This window comes from Borostomias antarcticus (genome assembly GCF_949987555.1).
Source record: "Borostomias antarcticus genome assembly, chromosome: 4".
Lineage (NCBI taxonomy): Eukaryota > Metazoa > Chordata > Actinopteri > Stomiiformes > Stomiidae > Borostomias > Borostomias antarcticus.
This window is the reverse complement of record NC_140237.1, coordinates 17,765,468-17,793,127: the sequence shown is the minus strand read 5'-3', so window position 1 is coordinate 17,793,127 and position 27,660 is coordinate 17,765,468. Positions and strand designations below refer to the sequence as shown.

The window sequence follows — 27,660 nt, the reverse complement described above, 5'->3', positions numbered from 1 at the left end:
AGTCTGTTGTGATACCTTTATGCAGCTGCTAAAAATAGAATCTCTGGATCCCCATATTCTTTATTAACTTAGAGTTGATTGACTTGCAGCTAGATCTACTCAAATGTCAAATTATGATATTTAGGGATGCAAGTCAGATATGACAGCAGCTGACAAACAAAACGTTTTATGCACAAACTATTATAGTTTGAGTTTTGAGATACTTTTCAGTCACATAAGGATATAGGAACTCATGTTTTCATTGACAATGACTGATAGTATTTGGGCATTCAAGGAACTAGCCTAGCTACATACATACATACATACTTTCAGAGTCCATCGTCATGAAGGTGTGATGAGGGTTTAGTTTAGTTTATTTGACAAGTAAAATATATACATATATATCTATAATGTATAAATAGATAAATATATATCTATAATGTATAAATAGCATAATTACCAACACACGGTGTTTTGTTGTTGTTGTTGTTGTTGTTGTTGTTGTTGTTGTTTTCTGTTACAGGTAAGGGTTCTAGCAGGATGTGACGCCGAGGCTTTTATGTGAAGTCTCGCGGAACTGAACGCCGGCCATTTTTTCTCCTCATTGATGCCTGGTTGTGTTTGTGGTGGAAGAGAGAGAAAGTAGCCTGCGATCACTTTGATTATAAGTTTTTATTAGTTTAATATCTTCGCTACAACCACAGGATTGATACAAACATAAATAATGTTTGTGTTTAACGTCGTAAAGTATTCCCGCTGACATCCGAGCTTGGGTGAATGTGTAACTGTCGCACAAATGGAAATGGTGCCCAGCGAAGAGAACCAGCTCGTACCCAAAGAGGTGAGATTATCGCATACCCAAACCGGGTTCTGGCAACAACAACAACAACAACGGGCCCTTTTCATTCATCCCTACAGTTAGCTAGCCAAGAGAGGTTGCTGAAATTGGGTTAACCAGCTTGTTTGCTTGTCAAATACGAACTGGCCAGCTGGACGGCCTTCTTGTTCAGATGACACAGGCAATATGCGAGCGCTTTAGCCTAGCCAGCTAGCTGTCAGCTCGGTAAACAACAGAGCCACCCTGCATGTAGGCTCCAGCGAGCACTAGCTAACGAGGGAGCTAACGGGGCAAATTAATATCTTAAAACTGGCATAGATTAACTCTAAAGATAGCTAGCCTAGCAAACTTCTAGCTAACTTTGTAATACCAGCAACGTTACCTGCCAGATAATTTGCAAATTAAATATGTAAATTTAGCCTAAAGCTAGCCAGAACTAACTAGTGTTGCTAACTGTTAGAGTTAGGTAGATAGCTAGTCTAGCAAGCTAGCACGAACAGTTGATATTTATTTTTCTTAACGTGAATGTAGCTAGCTAGTCTTCTAACGTTATTTGGCTATTATCGTGAAAACAGCGCTAGCGTAACATTAATGCTAGCTAACGTTAGTTAGCGTAGCGAACTTATCTTCTAATGAGTTAGTTAGCTAGCTCTAACGAGTTCACTAGAGCTAGTTAACCAGTCCTAGTTAACTAGTGCAAGTTAACTAATCGTTAGCTATTGCTAGTTAACTAGTGCTCGTTAACTGTCTGACTATAGTATCTATCTAGCTAGCGAACTATATTTTCACTCTAGTTAGCTAACTATACCGTTTGTCTGGAAGGGACACAAGGGGTATTTCACTAGCTAGTTGTGGTGGAAGATCTTGTCTGTGAAATTTGGACATGAATGAAGCCTGAGAAAGTGTTTAAACCCCCACTTTTATCTTGGGTTCACTCAAGCATTCTGCTCTTAAAGCAGTAATGTAATAAGGTACTGTGGTCGTCACGCTTCCTGAAAGGTTCAAGAAATTTGATTGGCATCACGTCTTTGCAGATCTCATTAACCAATGAGAATAGCTAACTTAGCTAGCTAGCATGCAGACCAAGCAAAAAGGCTTAATGTGCACCTCTGTATTTTGTCTAAGATAGTTGGAAAATCGTTGGCATCCCAGACGAGACAATAGCCAACTAGAATAATGCATTTCTACGAAATTGAATTGACCCTTTGTTTCAGTGTGCTCTGGACAGACTCTCTGTAATCAAGTGTGCCCAGCAATGCTTAGAGGTCCTGGCCGCTGGTCTCTTCAGTGCCTTGATCAGGCTTCTCCTCCCTCCATCCCCCTAATCATGAGGCTGCTGATCCTTTTATTTCAGCTCTCTACAGGGCTCACTGCTCTCCCCAGCCATACTTAGTTGACCATCTCCAAGCCTAGACAGCGCTGCCTGGGCCATTGTCACTGCATTTTGAGCAAAGCGAAGCCTCTACATCTCTTTAATCCACTATTGTTACAGCTAGACTTCCCTCCTGAAACAATAGGGACATTTCTCCAGTGTCCTTGGATGGATAATCAAATCTTGGTTATTTTTGTAATTGTTTGAGAAATTGTAACCTTAAATTCACCAATTCAGAATGTTGAAGATAATTTTTAATTGTCACAAATGAGGTGACTTTTTAGTTATCTGGGGTGTGTCTCGTCACCCGTGTGTGTGTGTTCTTTTGCTTTGCTTTGAATGTGAGTGAAACCATGAAAATTTGAACAGTTTGGTGTATAATATGTGAAAGTAGTGTGAAAACTAGGAGTGGTGGCGGCAGTTTACAAAATGTTCAAATGACCAGCTGCCACCACTCTAACATCTGAACATTCCACCACGATTTCAATGGGACGACTGAATAGCCTGAATAATATAATAATATAGGAGCTGCTTCTATTTGTGACGTGTCTGTGAGTGTCCGTTTGTAGCATGAGATTTCGACCAATCAGGAGCCAATACCGTTGCACCCCAGCACTAGAGGGAAGTAGATATTACTCATGAACCTGCTCCACTTACTTCATCACCTGGGTGTAATTCTTCTTCTTCGAGTCAGGTGAAAACTGGCCCCCGGTCCCATCCACTCTCTAGGCCAGCCATCGCCAACAGGCGGGCCGCGGCCCGGATCCGGACCCAGAAGCCATCCAATCCGGACCGCGTCTATAACCCGATAAATCAATGAGAATTTCTCCCTTTTGATGGAGCGTAGGCAATTAGTTTGATCCTGCGCAGCCTTTGTAGTATATTACGGCATTTGTTTACTATCTCACGCGTCGCTAGCCAATCGAATCTGCGTGTTCGTTGCCTGACGTCAACCAGTCTACATGTGACAGCCTAGCTATCGTTAATGTTACTGTAATCAGAGCAATTCCTTGCTAACATTAGTTGGAGTTGGACACTGCATGACCAGAGAAACGTAACGTCAAACGAAGAGGGAAGTGAGATGCTACAAGACAGAAGTAACGCAGCCTATACATGCCGTGCTCTAAAATAAGAAACATAGAGGTTGAAAATAGGGCGTTCCATCAAGAATGGACCGAGTTGTATATATTAATTCTCCCCGCGGGTAGCTCTAAACCTGTTTCTCATATATTTCAAAAGCTACCTTGTTTTTAAATGTAGACCTCATTTTACTCAAGTTTATAGTAGCTGACTTTTTTTTATTTATAATCCCTTCTTAATGTGAAATTCCTCCTAAGTGTCAATAAACAGTTGAAATATTGTTGAAATGTAGCCTACTTCATTTGATTTTAAAGTAAGTTGGGGACCATACAACTGAAGTGAACAATATTTTAACTTCTATGAGTGTTTCACAGTAACATACTTGCTGCTATACAATAATTTGATAGGAATATGCAAGAAAACAAATCTGTGTTGAGGGCATAAAAACGCACGTATCACCACCGGACCCTGGCTTGAGGCCACTTTGTCAAAATGGACCTCTTAGAACTTTACTTGATTACCCCTCGTCTAGGCTGTCTCCACCATAGAGCCAGAGAAGAGGGCTGTAGGGAGCCAGTCGGTTTACACAGCCACCTGCTAGCCGCTATTAAAGGGTTTGACAGAAGTCCGGTGCAGTGGGATGAGTCAGCAGGGTTGCGGGTGTTTTGGGGCCTTTGAGATTAGGCCTAGTCCTCCAAAGCTGGCAGGTCCACGTGCATTTGATAGCTTTATGCAGTAGCCTAGTCCCGAGACCTCTAGAACACTTGTGGTCTATCCTTCCTAGTGGTGCCCTTTTGTGGGAGCAGGCCATTCATTAATCAATACTCAGTAGTTAGTGGATGTTCATTTTTATTACTCATCTTTGCTTTTTATTTTTTTAACAAGCTCTATAACTGTAACAAGGCCTTTCATACTGTAGTAATAGCCAGTAGCATGTGTATCTTCTTATTTCTCCAGCCTCAGGCTCTGTTAACACAACAGATTCAGTGTTCCTTTATTGCCAGATCCTGGGTGGTGGATGGCTGGGATGTATCTCAGAAGACGGACCAGGCAGGGACTGATTTGTGTTTCTAATAAGTTGCAGGATCAATAATGATTGAACGACGGTTCCAGACCAATTATGAATTCAATTGAGTTGTGCGTCAGCCTGCCATTTAGAGTGGCGTTCAGCTGGACACTGTGTTTGTGTTGTGTGCTCTGCCACACCTAGGGCTCCATGTCAGCAGCACCGTGTCATAATATCTGTGCTATAACCCTCTAATCCTTTAATATGCTCATGCGTTTACATTTGCACCTCTTTATAGCTCGGCAAGACAGATTCAGCCAAGATCACCAACTTCACGAATGGACTTTAGAATGATTACAGGCTCCGTCTGTTTTGTGATTACCTGCATTGACCATCAGCTTGTGTGATTTTGAGAGCAGATTGCGGTATTGGGCTGTAGGTACCTCTATGGCCCGTTGTGCTTGGAAGCATAGGCCAGCGTGGTGCATAACTGTTGGCCTTCTCTGTAACAGCAATTTGCACAGTTTTAATATTTGATGCTTTGTTTTTTCATCCTTCCCTGTATGTCATTAGGGTATGTTTTGGAGTTGCAGGCAGAGCATTTTCGATGAGATGAAGAAAAGGTTTTCTCAGGTAGCCCCTCCTGTTGGGCTGGTGTGCGTCTGTGTACGTGTGTGTGTGTGCGCGCAGGCGTGTGTGGAGGACATTGCTTTGTGGTGTTTCATGAAGCATGGAGCACTGTTATTGCCCTGAGTGTCACACGGCATGTTCTACAAAATATATACCTAATATCTGTATTTAACCCCTTAAAAAAGCAAATCAAAATATTCTTAGATTGGAAATGGTAAACGGAACTCACAAACACATAAGCAGCAGAGAGTAATGGTTTCCTGCCATGGTGACAGTTGAGGCGCTGGTGAGGCCAGCTTGTTGTGCTGTGTTGTTGGCTGGGCTGGCTGACAGTTGCTCTGGACACTCAGTCACAGGAGCCCTTCTGTTGCCTCACTCCCCCCGGCCAGGAAAGGCTCTGCTTGCATCATTTCCAGGAATGCTTTGGCATGGGAAGAGTGAACTGACAGACCTACTGTAGGCACAAGCGTAAAAGCAAACAAATATGGGTTTCGGTCACATTAAACTGGCTTATCTTTTTTACTTCCTCATTCAAATAACGTGGATAATAACCTCAGGTTTGCATGCACAATAGGCTTTTGTGTGTATTACAGTTATGGTTTTGGGATCATTGTTTGTGTGCTACACTATACATACCTCAACAGGTTTGCTTAATAAAGTGGCATGGCTTAGGCAACCCCTTTAAAACGGGCTTAGGCAACCCCTTTAAAACGGTCAGTCTTCCAGGGATATAATGCAATAAGCTCTACACCGAGTCATATTAAAACTGCATTGCACAACTCTGCCGTTCCAGTTCCCAGTGTCTGGTGTTTGCTTGCTGTGAATGATGTCCAAGTCTGAGGGAAGCTTTCTGGTCTAACCACTTTGTTCTCACCGGGCTCCCCATGCGCGCATGCCAACAGACTACCGCTACAGCCGGCATGACATGATGCAGGGATGTCAACGGTTAATCGGCGAGCGATTCATGTTCGTTGAGCATTTGATCGATCACGTGGAATTTGATATCGATCAAACGTTGGGTCGTCGTGAATCATAGGCCTACAAATGCGAGTAAATATTTTACTAAGTGGCAGCAATGACGACGAAGAAGCAGCCATACGGTAGCTGAACCGAATTGTGAACGAGAGCCGCACTCACGATTCACGCCACTCTTGCCGCTTTCAATTCAATACACAAACGGACGCACCTCTGAAGGATCTCATTTCCCCAATAGTCTACGTTTATATTTGAGATGTAGTGTATTTACAGTAGGCTTATGCTAGGCTACAAATCCAACCTGTCGAGGAATTTGAACTGCTTGGCTGCTAGGCTACAGTGAATTATATTGAGTTCATTATCATAGCCGAAAAAATATTTGTCAGGAAATCAAGAAAAGTGGATGTGAAAAGAACTCACAGGTTTCATTGCTGTTGTATAACATTAGATGTGTTTGCGCCAGACGAGCCATAGACGTCACGATCTCTTGAAGGGCATTCCTATGTTTAACAACTGCCAAATAGTTGACCGCCATATGAAATTATGGTAAAGCTGATGCACATAATTTACAGAATATCCTTTTGAATATCTAACATCAGAATAATGGGGATCTATAAGGTGAGAGGTGTTGTCTCATTCCCATATGATCGGCCGTGTCAGAGCTCCAGAGCTTCCATGTACATCCTGTTGCAAGTCGCACGGCTCTCTCTGACCCACGTGGGATTTCTCTGCAGCTTCTCAGCTTCTCGTCCAATGGCTTTGCAGTACGCTAGGCAAAATGTTTTCGAAAAAAAGATTATTTTTTTTAACGTTGTCGATAAACATGTTTTTGAATGATTTTTCAAGATGCCCACCCACATCCATTGTATGACCAAAACGGTGGTAGAGCAATTATCAACTTTCTCGAAAATGCTAGTTTTGTCAACGTTTTGATCTGAACCATTGTATATGATCATAAGTAACCTTAAAACAGGGCTAAACATGCATTTTCCTAAAATTTCCATTTTACTACTCCTTTAAGGATGTCGATGATGGAGTAAGAGACTGTCTAACCGTTAACATCCCTGCGATGTGGATGCTTGTGCTTATTGCTGAAGAAAAACCCAACAACAACAAGGCCTTTAGCTGAGTGAGAGAGGTTGTGCTAACGGCCTGGGTTTTCCCCGGTGTGCTCTGCAGATAGAGAATGCAGCGGAGGAGCCCCGGGTGCTGTGTATAGTCCAGGACACCACCAACGCTAAGACGGTCAACGAGAGGCTCACCCTCAACCTGCCGGCCTCCACCTCCCTCTCCAAACTGTTCCAGGACGTGGCCCAGAAGGCGGGCTACGTGAGCGGCACCTTCCACCTGGCATGGGGCGACGCAGCAAACCTGGTGAGAGAGCCCAGCCCTCTTGTCATCGGAGTGTAACCCGAGCAGCGTGTTTTTGCTGGCAAAGATGAGCAGAATGTTCGTGGCTATTCTGTACCGAGCTGAACGGTAGACTGTATGTTGTGGCGATGCTGGCCAGACTTCTCCAGAATACCTGACTGGGGAATTGAATGGGTGCACTCAATGTGTGTGTGTGTGTGTGTGTGTGTGTGTGTGTGTGTGTGTGTGTGTGTGTGTGTGTGTGTGTGTGTGTGTGTGTGTGTGTGTGTGTGTGTGTGTGTGTGTGTGTGTGTGTGTAGGCTGTTTGTGTAGGCTGTTTGTGTGTTATGTGTTCATGTTTTGTGTATGAGGGGGTGTTTGTGTGTGTAATCCTGCCACTGACCCAAGCCAGAGCCCAGGTGTCGAGGCCGGAGTTATCTCTCTGAGTAGGTCAGGGGATTAAATCCTGTTTCCACTGTTGCCTACTACCTCGTTACATCCCAACCTTACACACACACACACACACACACGCCGTCCGCTAGAGGAAAGCAGGAGACAACGTGGCTGTAGTTACAGAAGCTCGCTGGTCTCTTCCGACTGCCCGACATGGAGCGGCTTTTCAGGAGGTCTTCCTCCTTGGGCCCCTGATTTTTTGTGAGCCGACAAGCTGGTGTTCTTGGGAGCCAGTAATGGATCTTGTGTCTTCATCCTAAGATACATGTTCCTTGTTTGTAGATGGGTGTGTTGGTCCCTGTGGGGGGAGTCTGTTTTATTGCTCTCTTAGGCTTGCCGGTCTGTCGGTCGGTCTGTCGGTCTGTCGGTCTGTCGGTCAGTCGGTCAGTCGGTCAGTCTGTCTGTCTGTCTGTCTGTTGGTCGGTCGATGTTGTGCTCTTTGAACCAAGCCTGTCTCTTGTGTGGTCTCTGTCTCATTCCTAACTCCGCCCCCCTAGGCACCGCTGGACCACACCAGTGAGATGTCCCTCTCTGACTCCGGGTTCGAGGCTGGGAAGAGGAACTTTCTCCAGCTCACAGACAAGGATGGAGAGCAGCCTCAGATCGCATCGGTGAGAGGAAACGAGTGTCTGATTAAAGAGGAGTACCAGCACACCTGCTGGAGGGGGAACTGACATGTACTTAAAGTTGATTCACGCGTCACGATTGTGTCTGCGTGTGTGTGTGCGCGCGCACGTGTGTGTGTGTGTGTATGTAGGATGAGTCCGGTACAGCAGATAGCAGCGGGCTGGATGACAGCTCCCAGGAGCGTCTGATCGGCCCCCTGCCCAGAGACGGTGCGGTGGGCTACAGCAGTGACTACAGCAGCCCCTCCTACTCCTACTCCTCCATACTCAACAAGTCTGAGACAGGTATCCCCCCTCCCCCCCTGCCCCAGACTCAACCCTCTCTACCCCCGACCCCTCTGACCTTTCACTTCCTGTTTGTGCACACGGCAGGATACGTGGGTTTGGTTAACCAGGCCATGACCTGCTATCTGAACAGCCTTCTGCAAACACTGTACATGACCCCGGAGTTCAGGAACGCGCTCTACAAGTAAGCGGTCGTCCTCGTCAAGCCCCTTCAGTGTATCGGCCTGGGGGGGAGCTGTGGGTTTCGGGATATTTCATCAAATGAGTGCCGCCCCTTAATTCCGTCTCTCTGTCCCTGTCCCCCTTAATTCCGTCTCTCTGTCCCTGTCCCCCTTAATTCCATCTCTCTGTCCCTGTCCCCCTTCATTCCATCTCTCTGTCCCTGTCCCCCTTCATTCTGTCTCTCTTTCCCCCTTCATACTCTCTCTCTGTCCCTGTCCCCCTTCATTCCATCTCTCTGTCCCTGTCCCCCTTCATTCTGTCTCTCTGTCCCTGTCCCCCTTCATTCCGTCTCTCTGTCCCTGTCCCCCTTCATTCTGTCTCTCTGTCCCTGTCCCCCTTCATTCCATCTCTCTGTCCCTGTCCCCCTTCATTCTGTCTCTCTGTCCCTGTCCCCCTTCATTCCGTCTCTCTGTCCCTGTCCCCCTTCATTCTGTCTCTCTGTCCCTGTCCCCCTTCATTCCGTCTCTCTGTCCCTGTGTGCCGCGCCCCCCAGCTGGGAGTTCGAGGAGCCCGAGGAGGACCCGGTCACCAGCATCCCCTACCAGCTGCAGAGGCTGTTTGTGCTGCTGCAGACCAGTAAGAAGAGGGCCATCGAGACCACCGACGTGACGCGCAGCTTCGGCTGGGACAGCAGCGAGGGTGGGTGCTCCGCCGCCGCGTCCCGACCGGCCAGACGCGCTCAGACGGACGGGGACGTCTCACACCGAGCCGGCGCTGGCATTTTGGGTTTTTCGATAACGAGCCGTGCGAGTGTGACAGAGGGGAGGGAGGGGGGGGGGGGGTACCGTGCGATGCACTGATCATTAAGTTAAGTGACCCAGTGTTCACCCGAGTCCACTGTGTTTTACTCGGGTGGTGCGTAGGCACTTGTGCGTCTGCGTGTGTGAGGATGTTGTGCCGTGTGCTTGTCTTGTCTCATGGTGTCTCTTGGGTCGTCCGTGCTCTGTGTTCCAGCCTGGCAGCAGCACGACGTCCAGGAGCTGTGCAGGGTGATGTTCGACGCCCTGGAGCAGAAGTGGAAGCAGACGGAGCAGGTAAGAGGGGGCAGGGGGTTGACTACTCTAATCCCCAGCCAATGAGAGCTCTACCCCAGAGCCAGAACAAAAGGCCCTCTGTCAGAACCAGGGCCAAGGTTAGAGTTGGGTAAGCCAGAGGGTTAGCCGGCTAGCTATTCCTGATCTCGGGGAGTTTGGCTGTAAACACTCAGTTCACTGAGAGAGGAAGCTCTAGGTCTAGACACGTGCGCTCTCCTGCGTTGGCTGTATTCCTGGACTAGAGTCCTATCACTGTTATGTGAGATAAGCAAAGTTCCATTTTGAATAGGGTAATCTTGAGGGCTGTCCCTGACTAAGAATTTTCTTGCCTGTCGTCAACTGTTCAGCGAATCATGTTTTTCTATTTGCATAATGCCTACCTGGATAAAAAATTACCATAATGAAATTATAAGCTTTTAGGTTTAAATAACAAAAAAATTGCTAAAATTGCCTTTGTCAGTTGGAAGTGCAGAGCAGTGTGCGAAATAGCGTGTGATAATCGGGCGGTGGGGGTTAGTCTCAATAAATACGCAGTGCTTTCATGGATGCAAACCAAGGCAATTGGCTGTACACACTTTGCACACACATCATAAATAATGAACTTGAACTTGAACAGTGTGCTGTTTGAATCCAAACAGCACACTCGCCCCAAAACGCGCACGCTCACACCAAAATAAATCTTTGCCAGTAGGCTCCCTACTCAGCCAATCAGAAATGTTCAGCGTTGCCACCCCACCCACAAAGTACAGTCCCCACTGTCCCTTGTCCACATGGCTAATTTGCATATCCTTGCTGACATCCGTGTTTGTTTAGCTTATAGGGCTGGCCCCGCACACTAAAACCATCTATCGAAAGCACACAAGTTATTTTACATTTTTATTAAGTTAATAGGATGATATTTATACCAAAATAGGCTATTATATCAAGATTAATTGGGAGGAACCGGAATGGAATGATCCGGTGTTTTAGAACACATTTTCCTGCAACTGCAACAATTTGACTGAGAAGGAGGAATCAGGTTCCTTCGATCGAATCGTCGGGCTCAGCCCTAGTCATTTTCATGCTGTATGCAAAGTACAGAGCATCCAGAAAGTGCTCATATCCCTTTTTCCACATTTTATGTTACAACCTCATTCCAAAATTTATGAAATAAATAAAAAATCTAATCAATCTACACACAATACCCCATAATGATGAAGTGAAAAGGTTTTTTAGACATGTTTGCAAAGACATGTTTGCAAATGTATTATTTGGAAAGGCACACACCTGTCTATATAAGGTTCCATAGTTGACAGTGCATGTCAGCAGAAACCAAGCCATGAAGTGAAAGGAGAGCGGATTGCATCGAGGCCCAGATCTGGGGAAGGGTACCAACATGTTTCTGCAGCATTGAAGGTCCAGAAGAGCACAGTGGTCTCCATCACTCGTACATGAAACCACCAGGACTAGAGCTGGCTGCCCGGCCAAACTGAGCGATCGTGGGAGAAGGGCCTTGGTCAGGGAGGGGGTCACTGATAGAGCTCCAGCGTTCCTCTGTGGAGATGGGAGAACCTTCCAGAAGGACAACCATCTCTGCAGCACTCTAGTGAGTGGCCAGACCGAAGCCTCTCCTCAGTAAAAGGCACATGACAGCCTGTTAAGAGTTTTGCCAAAAGGCATCTAAAGGACTCTCAGACCATGAGAAACAAGATTCTCTGGTCTGATGAAACCAAGATTGAACTCTTTGGTCTGAATACCAAGCGTCACGTCTGGAGGAAAGCAGGCACCGCTCATCACCTGGCTAATAGCATCCCTTCAGTGAAGCATGGTGGTATCATCACCTGGCCAATAGCATCCCTTCAGTGTAGCATGGTGGTGTGAGGATCACACGCTGGGGAGGTTTTTCAGCGGCAGGAACTGGTAGACTAGTCAGGATAGAGGGAAAGATGAACAGAGCAAAGTACAGAGAGATCCTAGACGAAAACTCAGGACCGCAGACTGAGGCGAAGGTTTACTTTCTAACAGGACAACGACCCCAAGCACACAGCCAAGACAATGAAAAAGTGGCTTCGGTTTGAATACTTATGTACATGTGATATTTCTTTTATATATATATATATATATATATATATATATATATATATATATATATATATATATATATGCGCAAACATTTCTAAAAATCTTTTTTCACTTTGTCATTATGGGGTATTGTGTGTAGATTTGAGGAAAAAAAAGAATTTAATCCATTTTGGAATACGGCTGTAACATAAAATATGGGATAAAGTGAAGGGGTGTGAATACGATGTATTTATTTTCTCTGTGTTTACCGTTGGGGAGGAGAAGGTATAAGTCACTGGTTGTGTCGTGAGATAGATTTAACTTTCAAGGACTGTCTGGGTTACGCCAGAGCTGACCGGTGTGTAAAAGGGCGTGTCACTCATCGCTAAACAGCCAGGAGGAGTGCATCAGTGTTTTTACAGCATGATGATTTCCTTAAAGTCGCACTGAAACGGACGTTTGAGATCATCTTACTTCCGTAGTTTGACATATTTCCGACGCAAACAAGCTATGAGGGTGGGACATGCGTTTAGAGGAATTTGATTGGAACATTGACAAGTGGACGGGTTTTAAGAACTTTAGAGAGATTCGATAGAAGGATAGCGTTGATTGACGGGTGGATGTCGTGAGATTATTGGCCTAAAATCTAAGGTACCTGTTGTCGTCATTGCACGTGACCTACCGTTTTCCAGGAAGTAAGAAATGTAACTTTGATATAAGATTACAACAAAAGTAGAATTTTGTAATTTTTTTGGCATACATCGTTGAATAGGTGAACACTATGACCAATTATGTGAACCAAAATGGGACAGAATGCTTTTTTCATTTCAGTGCGACTTTAAGCATGCAGTAAGAACATGACACGCCCCTTTAGAGAGTGAGAGTGGTGACCTCTTCGTGTTGTTTTCCTGCGACAGGCGGACCTGATCAACCAGCTGTACCAGGGCAAGCTGAAGGACTATGTGCGCTGCCTGGAGTGTGGCTACGAGAGCTGGAGGGTCGACACCTACCTGGACATCCCGCTGGTCATCAGACCCTTCGGGGCCAGCCAGGCTTTCAGCACCATGGTGCGTCTCTCTGTCTCTCTCGCTCCCTCCCTCTCCCTTCCGCTCCATCTCTCTCTCCCTCTCTCTCCCTCTCACTCTCTCCCACTTTACCTCTCTCTCCCTCTCTCTCTCTCTCTCTCTCTCTCTCTCTCTCTCTCTCCCTCCCTCCCTCCCTCTCCCTCTCACTCTCTCCCCCCTCTACCTCTCTCTCCATCTCCCTCCCTCTCTCTCTCTCTCCCTCTCACTCTCTCCCTCCCTCCCTCCCTCTCTCTCTCTCTCTCTCTCTCTCTCTCTCTCTCTCCCCCCTCCCTCCCTCCCTCCCTCTCTCTCTCTCTCTCTCTCCCTCTCTCTCTCTCTCCCTCCCTCTCCCTCCCTCCCTCCCTCTCTCTCTCTCCCTCCTCTCTCTCTCTCTCTCTCACTCCCTCCCTCCCTCCCTCTCTCTCTCTCTCTCTCTCTCTCTCTCTCTCTCTCTCTCTCTCTCTCTCTCTCTCTCTCTCTCTCTCTCTCTCTCTCTCTCTCTCTCTCTCTCTCTCCCTCTCTCTCTCCCTCTCTCTCTCTCTGCACTGTGGTGTTTCTGCTGAGCTTATCATATGAAGTGTTTATCGCCACGCGTACTCCAGAACCACCAGAGTGTATTGTGTAGTCTTGTCTGCTCATGTTATTGATTATGGGAGAGTGTTGCCTGACCCAGCGCCTCTGTGTCTGCCCGGGGAACAGGAGGAGGCCCTGCAGGCTTTCGTCCAGCCAGAGACCCTGGACGGGCCCAACCAGTACTTCTGTGAGCGCTGCAAGAAAAAATGTGACGCCCGTAAGGTGAGGGAACTCCGAGTACAGGTCTGGGATCAGTTCTTCAGTGATGGCTAGTGTGCAGCGCCACAATGCTTATACTCACTAGCGACCACCCGCGGTCGTCAGCGTCCTGACCGGTGCCCTTTGCCCTCTGCAGGGACTGAGGTTTCTGCACTTTCCCTACCTGCTGACTCTGCAGCTGAAGCGTTTTGACTTTGACTACACCACTATGCACCGGATCAAGCTCAACGACCGCATGACCTTCCCCGAAGAGTTGGACATGAGTCCGTTCATCGACGTGGAGGACGAGGTGAGCGAGCGGGCGAGGGCAGACTCCCACTCCCACCCCCCCCAACACGGGTTTGATAGCGTTTCGCCTACGAGTCATTTCAACGAAGTCATCACTAATTCAGGAACGTAACGGACACCCCTACGTCTGTGTCCCCTCTCTCCTTCTCTTTCGCTCGCTCTCGCCATTCCTCTCTTTTTGGCTCCCTCTCTCCTCTCCCCCGTTCACCTCCGCCCGCGCCGTCTCGGCTTCCAGAAGTCTCCTCAGACGGAGAGCTGCACAGACAGCGGCGCTGAGAACGAGGGCAGCTGCCATAGCGACCAGATGAGCAACGACTTCTCCACGGACGACGGCGTGGATGAGGGCATCTGCCTGGACAGCACCGGCACCACCGAAAGGGTCCTGAAGCCAAAGGTGCACACACACACACACACACACACACAAACACGCAGACGCACGCACACACACACAGACACGGCACAGGCAGTGGAGTGTGTGTAGAACCTGACACTTATGAACTAGTATCATGGGCACGTCCGTGGTGGAGGTGTAGCTAAAGCCTGGATGGGAGCAAACAACCAGGGGGTACAACACAGCCCACGGCCAACACTGAACCGGTGCTCGTCCCCTGCTGTCAGGAATGGGAAGTTCAAGGTCACTTAGAAGGTGCAGATGGATTGCAGCTGCGTGCTATCTAAGGGTGTATTCACACAGACGCTAGTTAGTGCGCACCAAATGAGCTTTGGGCCCGAGAGCGCTTCGTTTAGGCCTGTGGGAACACAGCAATCGCACTCAGGTGCGCACCAAAACAGCTGCACCGAGACCCTCCAGAGGGGGTGGTCTCGGAGTGGCTTCAACCGAATTCTTGTGCGCACCAGTTATGGTGTGAAAGCGCACAACCTCGGGCCGACGCAACTACCTTGTGCACGCCACATGTTTGACCTAAAAAGTTTTTCATGACGCTCTTGCACCCGCCCCCAGAAAGATATTGACCAATGACAGCACTGAGCCTTTTCATGTGACTTGTGGTGCTGCATTTGGACCAGAGTAAAGAAAGTGCTGTGTGAACCGCAGTAGCTGAGAAATGAAAACAATGTTTCACTTTCGCTTTTGGTACACATCAATGGTGCGCACTAACATATGTGAATACGCCCTAAGTGAATCTAGCCCTTAATAGGTTTGATCGTTAGCTAAGGGTTTCCTGTGTCCCCGTCTGCCCCGCAGAGTTCACTGACCTTTGAGCTGTTCTCCGTCATGGTGCACTCTGGGAGCGCCGCCGGTGGCCACTACTACGCCTGCATCAAGTCGTTCAGCGACAGCCAGTGGTACAGCTTCAACGACCAGCACGTCAGCAAGGTCCGCCGCCCGACCCTCCAACCGCTAACCAGCTTCCCATCAAGAGAAGCTCTACAGCTTTTAATAGACAAAGAGATTGACTTTGCTTGTTTTTAACTCGGTTTTCAAAAACACCATGGTGTGTGTGTGTGTCTGTGTCTGTGCGTGTGTGTGTGTCTGTGTGCGTGTGTGTGTGTGTAGATCACCCAGGACGATATCAGGAAGACGTATGGAGGGTCCTCAGGGAGCAGAGGTTATTACTCCAGTGCCTTTGCAAGGTCAGTGATCAAGCCCTCCTCTCTCCCAGTCTCCCCCCGGACACTCTCCCCCCGGACACGCCCCCCCCTCTCCCGCTCTCCCCCCCGGACACGCCTCCTCTCTCCTGCTCTCCCCCCCCCTCTCCCGGTCTCCCCCGGACACGGCACCACGCCCCCTCAGACCCCCCTGTACACACGCCCTCACCCCTCAGACCCAGTAGGGGGTCTCCGGGGCTTGTTTACTGAGAGGGGGCCGCGCTGATGTCTGCCAGAGAATACACAAACAAACAAGTGCTGCTATTCAGAGTAGGACAAAGCCCTTGTTGATTACAGCTTTATGTAATGACCATGTGTTTGAGGATGAGAGAGAACTCCTGATAAGATGTAAACATTGATCCTTTGTTCTCCATTACCTGGCCTTGTGGGTGAACTGTTGTTGGTTATTTTGTTTGTTCGTTTATTCGTTCGTTCTTTGGGCCAGAATAACACAAACACTACCCGAGCGATTTTCATGAAACTTGGTGGAGGGTGTTGCATGGGCCAACTTAGAACCCATTACACTTTGGAGCGGAGGAGTCAAATGAGCTTTAGATATCAACTTAGATATGAACTTTATTTATTTGCTGTTTAAGCAACTAATATCTTATATTTCTATACATGTGAAACAAAATATCTGATTCATGAGAAACAAATCAGATACACTCTAGGTCTGGCCTGAGTAATTCAAGTATCCCACTATTCGTGTGGTAGGTTGGTATTCGGAGCTCAATTCAGTATTCTTGAGTATTTGTTTTTTGCCCCGATACTCAAGCCTACACCAACGTGGTCATAACGTTACACTAACATAACGTTACACTAACATAACGTTACACTGAGTGACTCTTGAAAGCGCAGCGGCACAGAAGAGGATTTCACTCGTGTTTCCTCCCTCTAAACACCGTCTGCGGGTGTCTGCTTAGGGCGGAAACCTTAAGAAGCATTTTCGCCTCCGTCTCTCCTCTTCTTCGGCGCTGCGCTACACACACACACACACACACACTCATACATGCGCACGCGTGTGGGGCACCGCTGGAGGACAGACAGGCGAAAAATGCTTCTTAAATTGACAGCCCTAATCCAGCTACTGGCTATTTAGCAAGCATATATTATGTGTTCTTTGTAAGCAGGAAGCATGGACTAGGATGACATGGCCTAGCAGACCGCCCAAAATGTTCTTAAACCCTTTTCCAGTTTTGATTGATTTTGGTACGTTACTATCAGCCTCTACTTTATCGGGGTACAAAATATTTTATAAAACCGAATTGAAGTAAGTGGAAGGAAGTGGTTTTCAAGAGTTAATGGACAGAAACAGAAACAGAAAAATTAAACCGACAGTCACAAGCCATGATAAAATAAATCCACACATGATTAATTAATGAACAAATACATATAGATTATGCTATGCTGCCACCTAGGGGTTTAGAGTGAATACTATTCGGTATTCGTTCGTTCACATCAAACAACAAAATGCATGAATGCGTGGAGGCCTGTGCTCTCTGAGCACGCTTTCTAGTTTTGAATATCTTTGTTTCTCCTGTCCCGACAGCTCTACGAACGCGTACATGCTGATCTACAGGTTGAAAGACCCCTCAAGGAACGCAAGTAAGGGGGAAACGGGTCAACTGGGTCTATTCTAGCGTCACTGTAAAGCGAGTGTGTTCATTGTTCATTCAGCGAGCGTGTTCGGGGCCGTAGCGGTCGTGAGCTGCTGACCGACTGTTGCGTTGGCAGGGTATCTGGACGTGGATGACTTCCCGGAGCACATCAAGCACCTGGTCCAGAGAGAGAAGGAGTCCGAGGAGCAGGAGAAGAGACAGAGGGAGATCGAGAGGAACACCTGCAAGGTCAGCCTCTCCTCCCGCCACCTCACACAGCTGGGGGGCTCCTCCATTGGCTGCTGCACGCGTCCATCTCCCCTCCCTCCCTCCCTCCCTTCCTCCCTCCCTCCCTCCCTCCCTTCCTTCCTTCCTTCCTTCCTTCCTTCCTTCCTTCCTTCCTTCCTTCCTTCCTTCCTTCCTTCCTTCCTTCCTTCCTTCCTTCCTTCCTTCCCTCCCTCCCTCCCTCCCTTCCTTCCTCCCTCCACGGATGTAGTTTAGTTGTTTCATTGGGTGCTTTTCTCTCGTCCTGGTCGTCTGCGCTTTCAGATCAAGCTGTTCTGCATGCATCCAGTGAAGATGATGATGATGATGGAGAACAAGCTGGAGGTGCACAAGGACAAGACACTCAGAGAGGCCACGGAGATGGCCTACAAGGTAGGGGTGGGCCATAAAAGCTCAAATTCATATGACTATATTTTACACTGTCCCAACGATATCCATATGATATCACAATATACAGTATGAGAAAAAAAATATGTATCACTTCTTAGGCGCTAATTTGAGCGCAAATACTGTTTTTTGATCTACAGATCAGATGATCTTTATGACGATGATGTTTCTTTATTTAACAATACAATTAAAATACATTTAAAATGATCATTTTACTGTAATTCAGCCTTTAAACACAGGAAAAGACAGCACTTACAGTATGCCATATTACGATATCCACAATATCCAAAATCTAAGTCTCATAGCAGTGTCAATATATATATATATCGATATATTGCTGAGCCCTTCAACAAGGAAGCCTGGGAATTAGTTGAAAGCTGACATGGCCCAACAGCTGCAGTACTTACCAGGGATGTCAGAGGAGAGAGTGATCTAGCAGACTAGACGGGTTCTCAGAGGAGAGAGTGATCTAGCAGACTAGACAGGGGTTCTCAGAGGAGAGAGTGGTCTAGCAGACTAGACAGGGGTTCTCAGAGTAGAGAGTGGTCTAGCAGACTAGACAGGGGTTCTCAGAGGAGAGAGTGGTCTAGCAGACTAGACAGGGGTTCTCAGAGTAGAGAGTGGTCTAGCAGACTAGACAGGGGTTCTCAGAGTAGAGAGTGGTCTAGCAGACTAGACAGGGGTTCTCAGAGGAGAGAGTGGTCTAGCAGACTAGACAGGGGTTCTCAGAGTAGAGAGTGGTCTAGCAGACTAGACAGGGGTTCTCAGAGGAGAGAGTGGTCTAGCAGACTAGACAGGGGTTCTCAGAGTAGAGAGTGGTCTAGCAGACTAGACAGGGGTTCTCAGAGGAGAGAGTGGTCTAGCAGACTAGACAGGGGTTCTCAGAGGAGAGAGTGATCTAGCAGACTAGACAGGGGTTCTCAGAGGAGAGAGTGGTCTAGTGTGGTGTGTGTCAGTAGCAGACTAGACAGGGGTTCTCAGAGTAGAGAGTGGTCTAGTGTGGTGTGTGTCAGTAGCAGACTAGACAGGGGTTCTCAGAGGAGAGAGTGGTCTAGTGTGGTGTGTGTCAGTAGCAGACTAGACAGGGGTTCTCAGAGGAGAGAGTGGTCTAGTGTGGTGTGTGTCAGTAGCAGACTAGACAGTGGTTCTCAGAGGGCTAGACTAGAGCAGTCAGACACAGGCTGGTCTCCACAGCTAAGACACTCCTTTAAGACACCGTTTGATCACTTTATATTAGTACCTTAAGATTGTTGTATTGATCTCTATTTCCTGTTTGTTTGCGTGTGTGTGCGTGCGTGCGTGTGTGTGCGCGTGCGTCCAGCTGATGGAGCTGGAGGGCCTGGTCCCTCTGGACTGCTGTCGTCTGGTCAAGTATGACGAGTTCCACGAGTACCTGGAGCGCTCCTACGAGGGGGAGGAGGACACGCCCATGGGGCTGCTGCTGGGAGGGGTCAAGTCCTCCTACATGTTCGACCTCCTGCTGGAGACGCGCCGGCCGGAGCAGGTCTTCCAGCCGTACAAGCCCGGAGGTCAGCACCAATACACCCTTTTCTGTGCAACGTCATCATCCTGTTTTGAAATTGCGCACGCATCGCTGTAATGACACCTGTCAATAGAATCGATGCATTTGATTGATGCACCTGGTGGCAACGAGCGTTGCGCATCCGTAGTTCATTCTTTTGTTGCCAAAATGTAAAATGCAAAAACTGAATTGTTTACCAGCAGTAAAAGGGTGTATAAGCACTTCATTGAGTATTATTGATGGGCGCTGCTGTGTTGTAAAGAGCAGGTCTTCTAGGAGTGCGTGGCTAACTGGACCGGTCAGCAGGGCTCATGTGAGAGGACTTTTAGAGAAAATGGACAAAGACACGCTCATCCAACATGTTTAAAACGGGGTGCTAGACAGAAAAACAAACTCATCAGGAAAAGTAGACACCTACTGACACCTCGGTGTCAGTGAGAAATCCTGGGAGCATATTCCTGGTGTCAGACTCTACTTTCCCCAGGACTTTTAAAGGCCTTCAGCCGAGGAGAGCTGGGAACGCCATCAGGGTCGTATGAGGAAGTGGAAGAGGCCGATGTAGAGCGATGCGTCCTGTGCTGACCCCCCTCTGTCTGTGTCTCAGAGGTCATGGTGAAGGTCCACGTGGTGGATCTGAAGAGCGAGAGCATCACCTCTCCGGTAAGCGTCAGAGCATACCTGAACCAGACGGTCTCCGAGTTCAAGCAGCTCATCGCACAGGTGAGACCAGCATCACTAACCGCGGGAACGCTAGACGATACTGCAGTCGCCGGGGCCACACATGCACGACTACAGGGGCTGACTTTGTCTGTCCCATGATCCCTTGTGTAGTGTGCTTATGTGTGTGTGTGTGTGTGTGTGTGTGTGTTCCCAGGCTACAGAGCTGTCAGCAGAAACCATGCGTGTTGTCCTGGAGCGCTGCTATAACGACCTGAGGCTTCTCTACGTGCCCAACAAGACACTGAAAGCCGAGGGTTTCTTCAGGAGCAACAAGGTCGCTCTCCTTCCCTATCCATCTCTCTCTCACTCGCTGTTCTGAGTGCTCTCCCCTAGAGCGCCAATATTCTACGGAATACCTTCTATTGTTACATTCTATTGTTACTACATTCTATTGTTACATTCTATTGTTACTACAGCGTGTAATGTGACTTTGATGTTTTGTCCAACTCAGCCGTTAGAGACTTTGTTTTAATCCTATCTGGGTTTTTCCCCTCAGGTTTTTGTTGAGAGCTCTGAATCACCAGATCACCAGGTCACCTTCACTGACTCGCTACTGTGGAAACTGCTGGATCGCCATGGGAACACAATCCGCCTGTTGGTCTCCCTTCCCGAGCAGTCGCCCGGCACGCTGGCCGCCAGGACTATTTGCCCAAAAGCGTCCGGCGACCCAGAGTCCTCCTCTGACGGGTCAAGCGGCGACAGGAAGTCGGTGGAGGCCATCCTGGAGGAGAGCACGGAGAAGCTGAAGAACCTGTCTCTCCAGCAGCAGCAGGCCTCCGGCGACGGCCAGAAGAGCTCCGACGCCGGCGACCTCCTCCGCCAGCTGGACAACCGCGTCCACCCAGCGGCCAGCGGCGCCGGTGCGTCCTCAGACCCGGAGGCCCCGTTCCCCTCGGAGGAGCGCTCGGACTCAGAGGTGAACAACGACCGCAGCACCAGCTCGGTGGACAGCGACATCCTGAGCTCCAGCCACAGCAGCGACACGCTGTGCAACGCCGACGGCGGCGGGCCGGCCCAGCTGGCCAACGGCCTGGACTCACACAGCATCACCAGCAGCCGGCGCTCCAAGGCCCACGAGGGCAAGAAGGAGACGTGGGACACGGCGGAGGAGGACTCCGGCACGGACAGCGAGTACGACGACAACGGGAAGAGCAAGGCTGAGGCCCCGTACCTGTACTTCAAGACTGAACCCTACGCCCAGGAGGAAGGCTCTGGGGAGGGACACAAATGTATGTCACACCCCCCATCCCCCCTCTCTCTCTCTGTCCCTAGCAATATTGCGAGCCCAGCTGGCCCCAATAACGGTTAAGACGCTGTCCGATCGATTGGGAGCATTTCGCCGAGTTATACTTGATAGCAGTATTATCTTCTAACCATTCTAATTACATATAGAACTCCAGTGAGTGCTTCCATGCCTGTTTGGTTCTCATGTGCTCTGTGTGTGTCAGGCCTGCTGGTCCACGTGGATAAGAGGATCACCCTGTCGGCGTTCAAGCAGAACCTGGAGCCCTTCGTAGGAGTCGCCGCCACCCAGTTCAAGGTGTTCAGGGTCTACGCCAACAACCAGGAGTTTGAGAGCGTACGCCTGAACGAGACGCTCTCCTCCTTCTCCGACGACAACAAGGTCAGTAGACCGAACAGGGTGTAGACCGCGCCGGTGTCACTCCCGGCCACGAACCAAGTCACTCATAAGTGTCGCTGGTGTCCCGGTTCCCCCCAGATAACCATTCGACTGGGCAGAGCTCTGAAGAAGGGCGAGTACAGAGTGAAAGTGTACCAGCTGCTAGTGAACGACCAAGAGGTGAGAACTTTGCTGACTCGGCATTTTGACCTCCCGAACAAATGATCGCGTGTGTATCCGTGTGTGTGTGTATCCGTGTGTGTGTGTGTCGTGGCGTAATCAGAGTTCCGGTGTTGTTTTCCTCTGTCCGGCCCCCAGCCCTGTAAGTTCCTGGTGGACACGGTGTTTGCCAAGGGCATGACGGTCAGACAGTCCAAAGAGGAGCTGCTGCCCCAGCTGAAGGACCAGTGCCAGATGGACCTCAGTATTGACAGGTGACACGACGGCTTCTCTGTCTCTTTCCTGGCCTTGTTCTCTTGTTCTCTCACTCATCGGTTCCGTGACTCAGAGGAAGTCCCCTTTTAAAAGAACGATTCACCGCTGTTGTGTTGAGACTAGTCAAGAGGCCCTGTTGAATGCTTCTAAACTGTGTGTGGGTGTGTGTGTGTGGGTGTCTGTGTGTGGGTGTGTGTGGGTGTGTGTGTGTGGGTCTGTGTGTGGGTCTGTGTGTGGGTCTGTGTGGGTGTCTGTGTGTGGGTCTGTGTGTGGGTCTGTGTGTGGGTCTGTGTGTGGGTCTGTGTGTGGGTCTGTGTGTGGGTCTGTGTGTGGGTGTCTGTGTGGGTGTCTGTGTGTGGGTCTGTGTGTGGGTGTCTGTGTGGGTCTGTGTGTGGGTGTCTGTGTTGGTGTCTGTGTGTGGGTCTGTGTGTGGGTCTGTGTGTGGGTCTGTGTGTGGGTCTGTGTGTGTGCGTGTGTGTTTAGGTTCCGTCTCAGAAAGAAGACGTGGAAGAACCCAGGGACAGTGTTCCTGGACTATCACGTGTATGAGGAGGACATCAACATCTCCTCCAACTGGGAGGTCTTCCTGGAGGTTCTCGGCGGTAACTAGCTCACTGATGGTCATCTCTGTCCACTGTGGGATTGACTCTGGTCAACTGGCTCTCTGACTATTTTAGCGGCAGTGCTGCATCTCCACTTAGAACAGCATATTAACTTAGTATTCTGATGTGCATATGAGAATGACGACCTCCTAACCTGCTGTCTTCACCTCCGTTCTCCTCTCATCTCTCTCCCTCCCTCTTTCCTCTCCCCTCCTTCCCTCCCCTCCTCTTCTCTCTCCTCTCATCATCCTCCCTTCTCCTCCATCTCCTCCTCCTCTAGAACCAGAGAAGATGAAGTCCATGTCTCAGCTGGCGGTTCTGTCTCGTCGCTGGAGCCCCTCCAAGATGAAGCTGGAGCCCTTCCAGGAAGTGGTTCTGGAGAGCAGCAGTGTGGAGGAACTCAAGGAAAAGGTCAGTGTGTGTGTCCACGTGCGTGAGAGTGTGCGCGTATGTGTGCGTGTGTCTTACGGCGTCCCTGTGTGTGTGCGTGTGTGTGTGCGTGCTTGTGTGTGCATGTGTCTTACGGTGTCCCAGTGTGTGGGTGTGTGTCTGGTCTTGATGGTGTCCCAGTGTGTGTGGGTGTGTATCTATGTTTGATGGTGTCACAGTGTGTGTGGGTGTGTATCTGTTTGATGGCGTCACAGTGTGTGTGGGTGTGTATCTATGTTTGATGGTGTCCCAGTGTGTGTGGGTGTGTATCTGTTTGATGGTGTCCCAGTGTGTGGGTGTGTGTCTGTTCTTGATGGTGTCGCTGTGTGTGGGTGTGTATCTATGTTTGATGGTGTCCCAGTGTGTGGGTGTGTATCTATGTTTGATGATGTCACAGTGTGTGTGGTTGTGTATCTGTTTACATACATTACATACATACTGAATGACGTTTGCGGCCTTGTTTCTCAAATGACTTGTGCGCATGTCACACACACACACACACACACACACACACACACACTGTGCGCTGCGTGGCATCATGGTGCTGTTGGGATGGTCGTTCCCCCTCAGTGCTGGTCCCAGCAGCAGCGCTGGGTTTGATCCACCGGGAGAAGGCAGCTCTGTGGTGTCACCTGACATGATGCTCAGTAACATCTCTCTGTACGCTCCACACCTCCTTAACATTCAATCTGTTTTTTCCTGCATAGAGGATGTTGCGCCCCCCCCCCCCCCCCCAGAGAGATTTTAGCCAGAGCCAAAGGAAAATCACCAATGCAAAAATGCTAAAAATTGAGAATAAAAATAGCAATTCAAATCCTCTCCAAATGTGCTTGATAGCTTGTTTCAAGTGCAGCCCATCCCTCTGTCTTGCATTGTCTGTCCATGGTTTGGACCACTAGTAAACAAGAAGAAGAATTTCCTGCCATTGTGAAAAGTGAACTCAGTCAGAACGACAGTAAAGGCTAGGGATGCACCGATTGTAAAATTCTGGGCCGATACCAATGTTTAAAATAACAATCCGGCCGATGGCCGATGTTTATTTTATTTTAATTCCCCCTTTTGTGCCAGGGAAACAAAGAAATTAAGTGTTTGGTTCCAAAACGCCAATTTTTCACAGTTGCATAATAGGTAGTCTCTTTATCTAGGTGTGAACTATTTCTCGCATCATATTTTAAGATTAGGCTATACATTTTTGTGCAAAGCAAAACAACGTATTCACAGTGTAGCTGGAATGGAAACGGCATGAAGGTATGATTTATCATTCCATGAAAGCAAACTACACATGCGTTTGCGGCATTACGTCACAGATCTTCTCCGAATCTGCAGCTGGGTAGGCTACGTTTTGCAACAAAAAAAGCCGTAATTGTTGCGATATAATCCCCATAATTTCCATCGGTGAATGTCATTTTATTTACCGATGGGCCGATGGCAGTCAACAAGGCCAACATCGGCCAATGCCGATGTTCGTCCGATGCATCGGTGCATCCCTAGTAAAGGCCTATATATGCTGGTAGGCTACTCGGCATAAAACAGAGGTTTCCCCCCCAAAATGTGTGCTCATCACCCCCCAAAGACCCATTCTGAGCCAGGAAAAACCCTGCATTCAATGCCACAGATAACTGAACGGATTAATGGATATTAAACGGCAGCTTCTGAGATCCTATCCTCTCTCCCTCTCTGCACAGCTCAGTGAGTTAAGCGGCATCCCACTGGAGAACCTGGAGTTTGCCAAGGTAAGTGTCTCTTTGGCAGCGCCAGCGTCCATTTTGACCCCTGGCGTAGATCCAGTCCTCTTGACTCGTGTCTTCCTCCCCGGGTCTCACTCGTAGGGCCGCGGCACGTTCCCCTGTGACATCTCAGTGCTGGAGATCCACCAGGATCTGGACTGGAACCCCAAGGTGTCCACCCTCAACGTGTGGCCGCTCTACATCTGTGACGACGGCGCGGTGGTCTTCTACAGGTGAGACCCACCCCCCTTCTGATGTCAGCCACAGTAGCCTACCTCATCACTGGTGCCGTGTTTAACACAGAGCCTCTACATCCAGAGGTTGTCGCAGTGTGTAACGTGCTAGCGTAGCAGTTTATAACTGTGTGTAACGTGCTAGCGTAGCGGTTGATAACTGTGTGTAACGTGCTAGCGTAGCAGTTGACAACTGTGTAACATGCTAGCGTAGCGGTTGATAACTGTGTGTAACGTGCTAGCGTAGCGGTTGATAACTGCATCTAACGTGCTAGCGTAGCGGTTGATAACTGTGTCTAACGTGCTAGCATAGCGGTTGATAACTGTGTGTAATGTGCTAGCGTAGCGGTTGATAACTGTGTGTAACGTGCTAGCGTAGCGGGTAGCGGCGGTCTCGTTAAGAGCGTGCGTCTGACCAGTGTGTGGCGTTGGCAGGGACGGCACGGAGGAGCCCATGGAGCTGTCGGAGGACGAGCGGAGCGAGCTGATGAAGAGGGAGAGCAGCCGCCTGCTGAAGACCGGCCAGCGGGTCAGCTACTCGCCGCGCAAGGAGAAGGCCCTCAAGATCTACCTGGACGGGGGCCCTGCCAAGGACCCGGGCCAGGACTGAGGCCCCGGCGAGCTGGCCCCTCTGCCCGCCTGCCGTATAGCAGCGTAGCCTGGCCCGGACGTGGCCCGCGGACCCTGTACGGAGCGGCGGCGCCCCACCTTGACTCAACACGTCACCAGCCAGCGCGGCGTGCCAGACGCGCCCCTCGACCTAGTGGGGGGGGGCAGATGCCGGCTCAGAAATCATATTGTGCACTATAGTTTATTGTACTGTAAAGTTTAAAGGGAAGTGCAAAAGCTATTATATATAAAATACAATTAAATAGATTTTAAAAATTGAATAACATGCAGACAAATCAATTGAAGGTATTGGGATGAGTTGCAGTGGATGAGTGTGCATGTAGGTAAGAGGAGGGACAGCAGGGAGGTAGAGGTGTGTGACGTCTCCTCTGTCTCCCTCTCTGTCTCCTCTCTCTCCTGGTGTCCCTCCCCCTCGTTTTGGCTCTTGGGACTGTCATCAAAGCCTTCTGTCTTGTGGACATTTACCTGGTTCAAATAATCACCATTCAGAGAGCCATGACAAAACGAGCTCGTCCAGCTGAACAGAGCCCTTTCAGTGACTGTTCGTGTGGAACCAAGAGTATCTGCATCAAATGACTTGTGTCATCTTTAATCTCTCACTTCTGGTGATTCAAATGGAAGTTTCTTTGTCAAACTTGGTAAATCGGAGAGTTGGTCACACTCAAGATTCAAGGATCTCCATTGTCTTCACGGATTCTAAGAAGAAGAAAAAAAGTGTCGCATTGATTTTGCCGACTGAAGGGCGTTTCTGCTCTTTTCCCACAATGCCACGGTGTGTATCCTACTGGGAACTCCTACTGCTGCCCTACCCGTCGCTTTAAACGAGCTTTGCTTCATATCCTCTTGATTCACTGGTACATAGCTGTTAGTCCTCCTGCCACCAAGGAACTAGAATCAAAGCCACCTTGTAGGCTGTGCTATGAAACAGCTTTGTTTTGTTCATTGTAAATTATTATTTTGCCCAGGCTTAATGATTTTCTTTCTTAGGTCTTTTGAGCAAACTCTGGCACACATTTAATTTTTGTCTATATTTAACCTTATGTTAATTTAGAACCTTTTTTATGGTTGTTTTATTTGTTTCTGTTTCTGCACCGTGTGTGTGTGTGTGTGTGTGTGTGTGTGTGTGTGTGTGTGTGTGTGTGTGTGTGTGTGTGTGTGTGTGTGTGTGTGTGTGTGTGTGTGTGTGTGTGTGTGTGTGTGTGTGTGTGTGTGTGTGTGTGTGTGTGTGTGTGTGTGTGTGGGGAGGCCACACGCTTGCTGTATGGGTCGTGGGGAGGCAGGGGAGCCCCCTGTGGTGTTTAGGAGTGTGCTTGTTGTGGCGCTACCTGCTGATGCTTTTCAGACGGACACCAGAGGCTAGCGGTCAAAGTCCTTAGCCTCCCGGAGCGGCCGTCCGTCTGGGGCCCCTGGGTGGAGAGCCCCGGCCCCCCAGGCCCCGGCTCCCTCTGGGCCTCTGATGCTGCCACCAGCTCACAGTAGAAATACCAATTCCTGACTAAAATTATTTGATTATTTGTTTCTTTGTTTGAGGTTTAAATCTTGTGTGAACATAGTTATATTGATTTTAGAAAATAATTAAAAAGCTTTTTTTCATAACTTGTATACTGTCATGAATGTAACATTTTCTGAAACCTCTTGGCTCTTAGCCATAGCTGCACTGATGTCGATGTTATGCATATTAGTCACATCTATAGATATTACAGACATCTAGTGTTGCCTTTATTTTCTTGGGAGCAAGCATTGTACAAGCTGCATGTGTCTGGGTTAAAGCATCCTTTATTAAGTTTAACTCACAAGCAATGGCAACCGCTGATCATGTAGACATACTG

The 27,660-nt window shown here is 48.7% G+C and overlaps 1 protein-coding gene across 2 annotated transcripts; it reads left to right on the top strand.

Moving 5' to 3' along the window:
• Positions 1 to 604: 604 nt before the first annotated feature.
• Positions 605 to 27,408, top strand: usp47 (ubiquitin specific peptidase 47). 2 transcript variants are annotated; one of them, XM_084437501.1, is made up of 28 exons: positions 605 to 820; positions 7,060 to 7,254; positions 8,181 to 8,294; positions 8,441 to 8,594; positions 8,682 to 8,778; positions 9,310 to 9,455; positions 9,771 to 9,850; positions 12,808 to 12,957; positions 13,654 to 13,749; positions 13,883 to 14,035; positions 14,270 to 14,428; positions 15,239 to 15,370; positions 15,551 to 15,627; positions 17,192 to 17,247; positions 17,377 to 17,489; positions 17,790 to 17,897; positions 19,234 to 19,441; positions 20,039 to 20,154; positions 20,309 to 20,428; positions 20,651 to 21,383; positions 21,603 to 21,778; positions 21,875 to 21,955; positions 22,094 to 22,209; positions 22,694 to 22,812; positions 23,093 to 23,223; positions 24,927 to 24,974; positions 25,071 to 25,201; positions 25,637 to 27,408. In XM_084437501.1, exons 1-28 carry the CDS (start codon positions 776 to 778, stop codon positions 25,809 to 25,811), a joined length of 4,029 nt encoding a protein of 1,342 aa, XP_084293627.1. In that variant the 5' UTR covers positions 605 to 775; the 3' UTR covers positions 25,812 to 27,408. The 2 variants fall into 2 exon arrangements, with proteins under 2 accessions (XP_084293627.1, XP_084293626.1); XM_084437500.1 differs by having other exon boundaries at positions 23,093 to 23,229.
• Positions 27,409 to 27,660: the final 252 nt, after the last annotated feature.

Coding starts and splice junctions, on each gene's coding strand:
- usp47 (XM_084437500.1), top strand. CDS start 776: ATGGAAATGGTGCCCAGCGAAGAGAACCAGCTCGTACCCAAAGAG. Junction 22,813..23,092: donor CTTCCTGGAGGTTCTCGGCG/GTAACTAGCTCA, acceptor CTCCTCCTCTAG/AACCAGAGAAGATGAAGTCC. Junction 25,202..25,636: donor GGCGCGGTGGTCTTCTACAG/GTGAGACCCACC, acceptor TGGCGTTGGCAG/GGACGGCACGGAGGAGCCCA.